This window comes from Sprattus sprattus, assembly GCF_963457725.1.
Source record: "Sprattus sprattus genome assembly, chromosome: 17".
NCBI classification, from domain to species: Eukaryota; Metazoa; Chordata; class Actinopteri; order Clupeiformes; family Clupeidae; genus Sprattus; species Sprattus sprattus.
In genome coordinates this window covers 27,686,855-27,695,335 of record NC_137915.1, presented here as the reverse complement: position 1 = coordinate 27,695,335, position 8,481 = coordinate 27,686,855, and the positions used below count along the sequence as shown (strand labels likewise).

The following is an 8,481-nucleotide window of genomic DNA, read 5'->3' as shown; positions in this document are numbered from 1 at the left end:
CTGGCTCCAAAGGTTCTTCTCTTCATCCTCAGGTAAAGGTGTAGGCATTCAGCATGGAATGAATGACCCATTTTTAGTAGATGCAGCTGTTATTTAATCATCTTCAAATTATTAAATGAATTTGTGTCTCTCCTTATTACTTTGTGGCAGGGGTGGTAATTATGGGTAAGATGTATATGAACAACAGAAAAAAAGGAACCTATAGTATACTGCCATTTATGTGACAATCACCTTAAAGAGTACCGCTCAGGAATTAGTAAGCCTACACTGCACATTGTTTAGAACTGAAACATGATGTGAGTCATTTGATGTTGTATTGAGGGTTCTTATTTCTAGGGGTCTGCATGTAGCAGTAGGGGAGGAAGGGAGTCACAGGCTGCAACAATGGTGAAATTACCCAATGGCCAGCTGATGCAGGTACAAAGAGTTATTCAGACAGCGCAATCAACTGTCATCCAGTCCCCGCAGGTACAGAGACCTCAGGTAAAGTTCTCAACACAAGAATACAAGATGTATAATGGCTAAATGTAATGTACTTCAGAAAGGATTAAGACATATACTTACAACAATTCTAGTTACAACACTAGTACCATTTTTATTATTATAATTATCATCATAATGATGACACTGAAGTGGAAATGACTACATGATTACAAACATGACTACAATGACTACAAACAGGGTAAAGAAGGAACACAATTCAGACAACTTGAAGGAAATCTCTACAATCCTTTTTCTTCAGAGCTTAGTAGAGATGTACAATATCTGGTGGAGGAGTGGGACCAGCCTGTCAGTAGTAATAATTAAGAACTTGTGCATTAGTGTGTATTTGTATATCTATTATATGTACTTTGTCCTTCATTAGTCTCTACCCTGGCCCAGGTACATTTATCTAACGTTAGGTTGTTTTTACATCAACTATGGCCGACTAGTATTGGCCAGAGTATAGGTCCATAACAGATGTTACTCTGTTTTCCCTTGTTGAAGGTTGATGATGCAGAACGTGGGATGGATGTCCCAGCTTCTAACAAAAGAAGAGAAAACATTTCCCGTAGAGCTCCATACAGGTGTATTAAAAGCACAGCGTGACAAAACCTATACTTGAAAGCAAACTGCCTAGCCTTAGCATACATACCAAATATATGACTAGCTAATTGATATTTGTACCTGTCCCTCAGAAAAATCAACAACTTTGTATCAGAAATCCCCACAGTGCAGAAAATTGAAGACAAGGCAGAAGACGGTGATAATTCAAATGTACCAGCAATCCCTATGCAGACATCTATCTTTCAGACCAGCTCTGGCCAATACAGTAAGGCTCATAAAATGTCCCAGAGTATTTGCTAAATTTGGTTAAAAAAGAGGATATTTCATGTTATAACAGTATAAAATATAATTAAACAGAATGTGCCATTTTAACATTTTTGTAAATTGAATAATTACAAATATACAAGTGTCCTTTTTCTCTGAAATCTCTTTAGAGGTACATGCAAACACACAATTTGACTGTTTCCAATGTAAACTGAAGCTCATGTAACATTCAACCTAAAAAAGAACAGTTTCTAGAACTGTTTTCACTGTTTTGTCTGTCCAGTTGTATTCACCCAGAGCGGTTTTGTCTGTTCAGTTGCTTTCACCCAGGGAGGTGCCATCCAACTCACAAATGCTGCAGGAGAGGGACTGCAGGGACTGCAGACTCTGACCGTGCCCACCTCAGGAGCGCCTCAGTCTGGGCCACCCATTGGACCATATGGCTCACAGTCAGGTGATGGGACCCAACAGTACTACATGCCAGGCAACAAGATGATGGTACAAGGTAAACAACCATTATGTCACACTTCACTAAACAAGGATTACTGTATTAAGTGATGGAAATAATCGGTAGATTTTCAGTGGGGCTTATCTCTCCTCACATAATTTAATCATATAATTTCCTAAAACAATAGAATTTTCACCAAACATAAGTTTGGTCCCCATTCATAATGAGTTCATACTTAACTTATCATATTTAAATGCTGATTGATTCATTAAAACATCTTTGTAATGAGCATACTTAAATGCTATTGTCCTGCATTAGACAGTAAACCGTGCACGGGGGGGCTGAATTCAACATTTGAACTAAAAACAAAATACCAATTACTAATACTTTTCCCTAAATACTAATGAAAAACCTTTCAAAATATTACCTTCATATAAGCTGAAAGTTAAATTGGGAGCAGAAAAATGAACGAAATCTGCAAGGAATACATATTAAACCATTTATACTGTATTTTGTATACTGTCAACATTGAAAAAATACCTGTAAAAAAAATGTTCATGTGCTCTCATATCTCCAAAAAGAGCATTAGACAAGTGCATTCTAGCAGTGGAGCTGAAAGGGTCTTTTAAAAAAAGTGACAAACTTAAAGAAATTGACATTCAGGGCTCCTTCATTTGAGCTCTATACAGTTTCAAACATGCTCTGAACCAAAGCAGGAGGTAGGCAATCAGCATATTTGGTTGACGTCATGCTATTGACATCAGGAGGCCAGTGATGTCATAGTGATGTCAATGGCTTTAATTGTAAACGCTACTCATAGCTTCTAGTAACGGAGCACTGAATATAGAGAGCAGAGTGAGAGAGCACAGGCTGGAGCTCTATGCGAGGCACATGGATGTTACAGGGGATGAAACAGAATCAGGTATGTGTGTCATTTAACATATCTCTTGTTTTCCTTCTTTATTTAACATTCAGATAATTGGTTACATGCAACACAACATCATAGCAAAATATGTTTTTAAAATAAGCCATCAAGGTGTTTTATGAATGTGTTCTATTTATGAATGTTATTGTCTGTTACATTGGGAACAATTCAAGCATATGCAGAAGGTGGGGATTTCAAACTTACCATATCAATTAAAACGTAAAGGAACAGGCTTTGAATCCCATGACCATTTTCGTCAAAAAAACATTGAGATCAGGTTGTAAAATTAAGTTGAATGAAGGTAAATCCACCGCTAGCCATTTTAAGCAATGTTGTTTCTTCATCTTTTTCACAAGCTTAACTAAATACACACAGCTCTTTAAAGGTCTATGTAAATCAACAAGTTGAACAGTGCACAGTATTTTCATAGCAAAGTCTTTTGTGCCTTTCACGTCCTTTTCCTTTCCTTTCTCTCACTGTCTCTCTCTCTCTCTTTCTCTGCTGTCTTGCCTCTTCCCTCTCCCCTCTCCCTTCTCTGTCACTCTCTCTCTTTCTCCTGCTGTTTCCCCTCTCCCCTCTCCCCTCTCCCTTCTCTGTGTGAATGCTTGACTGCTTAGCCCACTCACATCTCTGACTGACGTCATCACATTTCCTGGAATTGGACACCAGCAGGGAAATGTAAATGCTCAACAGCAAATCAGATGTACATTGACGTCAGTGCAGAGTCACACTGTGATTACAGGCAGTTCCTTTCACGCAAGCAAGACGATACTAGATTAATCATCTGTTAGATAATATCCTGCTTATGTCTCGGTGGAGATTCTTCGTGGTTTTAAAATACAAGAATATAAAGGCAGCGCATGTTTGTCATCTGTCATACTGTCTTTTTCTGCTCTTTATGTTTGTCTTTGTGTTTCCCCTCACTATTGAAATGAATTAATTCCTACTGCTGTGCATATATATTTTGTATAGCTTACATATAACAGTTTTGCCTACTAGATATGTTTGGCATATTAGAAATTCACATGTTGACTGATGCCTTTTGTATTAAATCAAGTTATTTACAATAGAGACTAAGAGAATGATGTTAGGCGTTCATTACTACAGCACCAGTCATCCTCGCATCTATACCAGTGAGAGGACGATCACCATGTTTGTATAGTTTGGTCTGGGTATATCTGGACTTGTATACCAGTGAGAGATAGGACGATCATCACGCTATGCTGGCCCACGTCATTGCTCTCACACTCAGCAATCTGGCTGATGTCAGGACTTGCCACCTTGTCTACACTGATACTGAAGGTTCACACTGTCTCGTTGGGGCCAGGTCATAAACTCCTGGTTGTTAGTAGGGCATATTTGAATTAGTGCAGTGTTGGCTTCTTTTGTGCAATCCCTCTTTGCCTTTGTTTTGGGGGCTATTGTGAAGAACGCGACATTTGTTCAGATGCTGTCATTTGTGTACCAGGCTGAAATCATTGTGCATTCAGTTAAAGTAAGAACTTTTCTAGTTTCTAGAATAAAGCAAGCTTGGATAAAGTACAGGTGTGCATAAACAATGCCTGAAAGAGAGAAAAGAAAAAAAGTTCAATGTCTGACATTCTCTCCCCCTCTCACATTTGAAACTCTATAAATGTATCTACTTCCATTCTCTCTTGCTCTCAGTCTCCATCTCACACACATACATAACTACTTCTTCATGTTTCTCTTTTCCCATTCCAGCTGCTACTGGTGATATATCAGCATACCAGATTCACAACCCTGCCCCTAGTCTGCCCCAGGGAGTAATGATGTCTGGCTCACCCAACTCCATGCATTGCCCCCAGCAGCACACTGAAGAGGCCACGCGCAAAAGGGAGGTGCGTCTGCTGAAGAATAGGTAAGCAGAAGTTTATAGATCTGCCCACGTCATCTCTGCATTGCTTCCTCATCTGTTTCTGTTTCAGAGGTTGTTTCAACACTTTTTTGCTTTGCGCCACTTGCTTGCTCCTCACTGAAACAGTAACTAAACAGACGTACCATATAACCAAGTAATTCAAAGAATCTCTTCAAAGGCTGACGCCAATGCCGCTTACCACATACGGTTTGAATGTAGGCGTGTGTGTTTACAAAAGAAACAGTAGTTCATGGCATGCTCCCGCCCCCACCACCACGGAGCAAAGATTGAGACCAGGGACGTGCACAGGAGGGGGCTAAGGTTGCCGGGCAACTGCCCGTCTGCCCTCCTCGACTGAAGTTGCCTCGCCAAAGGAAATTATTTGTATTTTTTTAAATAGTATAACGGCTGAAGAATTGCATGTAGGCCTAGATTTTTTTTTTAAATCACGGTATATGTGCGCAGGGGGAGGGGCCATGGCGGCGGCGGTTAGTGATCGACCCTGTCAATTTCACAGTTTCAAGTGATAAAGGCAGAATATGCGCGCAGGGGGAGGGGGTGTGGCGGCGGAGGTTACAAAAATGAACATGTTGTCCTTTTTTTCCAGGGCAGAGCAAAGGCCTTCAAAATCCCTGTGCACGTCCCTGATTGAGACATTCACATATTACCTGCCATTTAACTTTCAATACAAAAACAGATGCCCATCAGCTGTTGCATAACTTTTTTAAAAGCATAATTTTTACGTTTGAACAGATGAAACGTTTTTAAACTCATTTCACCAATATTTAAACTTATATTTCATCACTTATTATATATTTTATTGGATCAGAGTGTTTGACCTCTCACTGGGTGAGTAGTAATAACTAGGCTAGCTGTCCGTACTACTGTATCAAATATGCTAAATGTAGTATATGGGCCATTCTACCGAATTGGTGCAAAGTCAGGTCGGAAATATTTGGATTTTTTTTATGTTTTATTCCCAAAACTTTGTCCGTATGTATATTGTACCATATCTAAAGTACACTTATCTAGTAAAAGAACAGTACATTTTTATATTGTATTTTCAGAATGTGTTGGAATGTTTTTCCTCTTCCAAAAATTGTCACTACCGAAACATCACATTTACTATAGTAAAAAAGTATTATTATTGACCTGTTCAGATTGTGTTTCCTTCCCTTCTCTGAAGAGTATTTTTACAAATATTTCTTGAAGGTTTTCACAATGAAATCCATAAAAATGAATTTTTTACCAAATTTTCAAGTTCAATTTATACAATTCATCAAAATCTAAGTGCAATGTTTCTTTGTAAAATGCTAAATACTGATCATATTGATTCCAGAGTTGTTCATTGATGAAATTGAACATACATTAATCCAATCAGTATCATAACATTTTAGTTGATTACTCAATATACTTAATTTTTTACAAAACATCCTGTGTTTCGGTAGTGCTGCACTGTTTCGGTAGTGACATCCAGTGTTTCGGTAGTGACTGCACTGTTGGATGGATGTTCATTTCTCTCCCAAAATCTTCCAAAAGGTGCTCTGGGCCGCCCTTTAGTCCACACAACACATTTATTTAAAAATTATGGGATTGAACTACTTACCAATTAATTTTGTCACTACCGAAATCATCTGGTCACTACCATATGTTTCGGTAGTGACTGTTTCGGTAGTGACAATTCTAGCTAACTTTAAGCATAAATAAAGAATTCTAACAAGCACACGGCATGCAAACACATCTTTGAAGAGGTGAACACACATACAAACATAAGATTTTCCATGAAACCCCAAAAGGTTTACTTAATTGAAGAAAACATGCGTTTCGGTAGTGACAATTCTTAAGGTTACACGTCGATTTTCAGACTTTGGAACACATTTATATAAAAACTATGGGATTTAGCTACTTACCGTTCAACCATGAGGGTCAGAGATGCAGTGTCATGGCTAAAACACAGGCTCAGCCAATGGACTAAAACTCTTGTGTTTCGGTAGTGACATGAAAACTAGGGACATGATTTTTTGAGTATAGAAAATTGATTTAAAAATTAAACCCACAATAAATCTAAATATTCCAAGTTCTGTTTCAACCCAATCATAAAGATCTTTGAAACTAAATCATTGAAAAAAATCTAAAAAAATTGAAAAGTGTTATTTAAAGGCATTGAAATTTAGATGTCAGGGTTGGGGACAGCTACTTCCCAATAGAAAGTACCCTATAAATGATGATTTTGTATATATTTAGCTTATCACTATCTCATGTAATGCATTGGGTTTATATAGACCATAACATTTTCTAATTAAATATCTATGCCTAAATACCTAATTGTTTTGTAAATAGTTTTTATTGTTGAGGGACTGCATATTACACGAATTCGGTAGAATGGCCCATATAATGACTTTATTATAAGTAGGCACTGTTGGCAAGTTACCTCTGACAAGAAAGAAATGTTGTCTTTCATTGAAAACATTCTTCGAAACTTTTAAAACTTTTAAAACACAAATGGCTGAAAAAAAACAAACCAGCTTAGCAATTCCTTGCTCACCCACCATGCCATTTTGGCCTCTCTCAGGCTTCTCTTCTCGGTCTCTTCCTCCTCAGCCTCTCCCTCTCCTACTGCATGCATGCATTGGCTGTATTAGAGTTGTGATGTGGCATTTCCCCAGGCTGTCCATGGTGTTGGTCTCTTCCTCTTCTGGTTCTTGTGTTTCTCCAGCTCATGCGCTCATAATGCATAACCATAAATTGCCACTGACTGCATTGAACTGATATGCAGGCTTGCTTTGTGTTTGATTGTCCTTGTGTCAGAAGGGCTTTGTAGTTTTCTGTGAACTTTTTAGTTGATGTGGGCCCGTCTTATATCTGAGAAAGTATTTGCGTCAAATACGTTTTTCTAGTATGAGCTCTCATTGGGCTGCCTTGTGTGACTTCTAGGGAGGCGGCACGGGAATGCCGCCGGAAGAAGAAGGAGTATGTCAAATGTCTGGAAAACCGCGTGGCTGTTCTTGAAAACCAAAACAAGACACTCATAGAAGAACTCAAAGCGCTGAAAGACCTATACTGCCACAAAGCCAACTAGCAACTAGCATCCGCAATGTTTGCAGGATGTTATGTGGAATTTTGGTATAACAATCAACAAACCCAACTGAAAAAAATCCTATGTGAAATTCAGTACCCTCCTGGCACAAACATACGGGCACCAACACACACACACACAAAAGGGCATTGGTGAACATTGTCCGAGATTCTTGTGTCATGAAGACAGATTTGTTTCTGTGCTTGGGCTAGTCATGACATCTGTGTAGCATAGCCTCCCTGAGTATCAAGAGGTCAGTGGAGTGTGGCACCATGCTGCCCTTTCTGTTGCTTGTACTTTGTGCAGGGATGCAGCTAAGGAGTGCAGGAGAAGAAAGAGAGAGTATGTTCGCTGCCTGGAGAACCGGCTCTCTGTGCTGGAGGTGCAGAACAAGAAGCTTCTGGAAGAGCTCCAGTACTTGAAGGACATCTACAGTGTCAAGTCAAGCTAAGACAATCTTCAGGGTCTACTTCCCAGCAACAACCAACAAGTGGAGGGAAATCACAACGCTGCCTTGACTGATTTTAACTTTCATCTAAAATAGCTGTTTTTCTTTAAAAATGTCTCAAAGGTTAAACTCTGCCATGTAACACCCTATGCTTCACCGCCATTGCAATAGATTGCAATAAATGCTGTTTAAGGCCTCTATGAGGTGCTCAGCACAAATATGTATAACCGTTTATGCTGTAATGATGTTTTTTATGAGGGTGTCAAAAAAAATTTGTGCTTTGTTTTTTCCCAATTTTTAAAGGTACGAGCATGGGCATAATACATTGCTTCATGTTTCAACTTTTTGAAAAATCACTTTCCTCCCTGAGCACAAGTGGAAAATTTAAGCTGTCCAT

The 8,481-nt window shown here is 38.9% G+C and overlaps 1 protein-coding gene across 1 annotated transcript; it reads left to right on the top strand.

Annotated features, from left to right (window-relative positions):
- Positions 1–1,272: 1,272 nt before the first annotated feature.
- LOC308378596 (cAMP-responsive element modulator-like) lies at positions 1,273–8,087 on the top strand (the record flags this gene model as incomplete). Its single annotated transcript, XM_080855534.1, has 6 exons — positions 1,273–1,312; positions 1,628–1,816; positions 4,407–4,563; positions 7,495–7,638; positions 7,866–7,889; positions 7,943–8,087. The coding sequence occupies 6 exons, from the start codon at positions 1,273–1,275 to the stop codon at positions 8,085–8,087; spliced, it is 699 nt and encodes a 232-aa protein (XP_080711660.1).
- Positions 8,088–8,481: the final 394 nt, after the last annotated feature.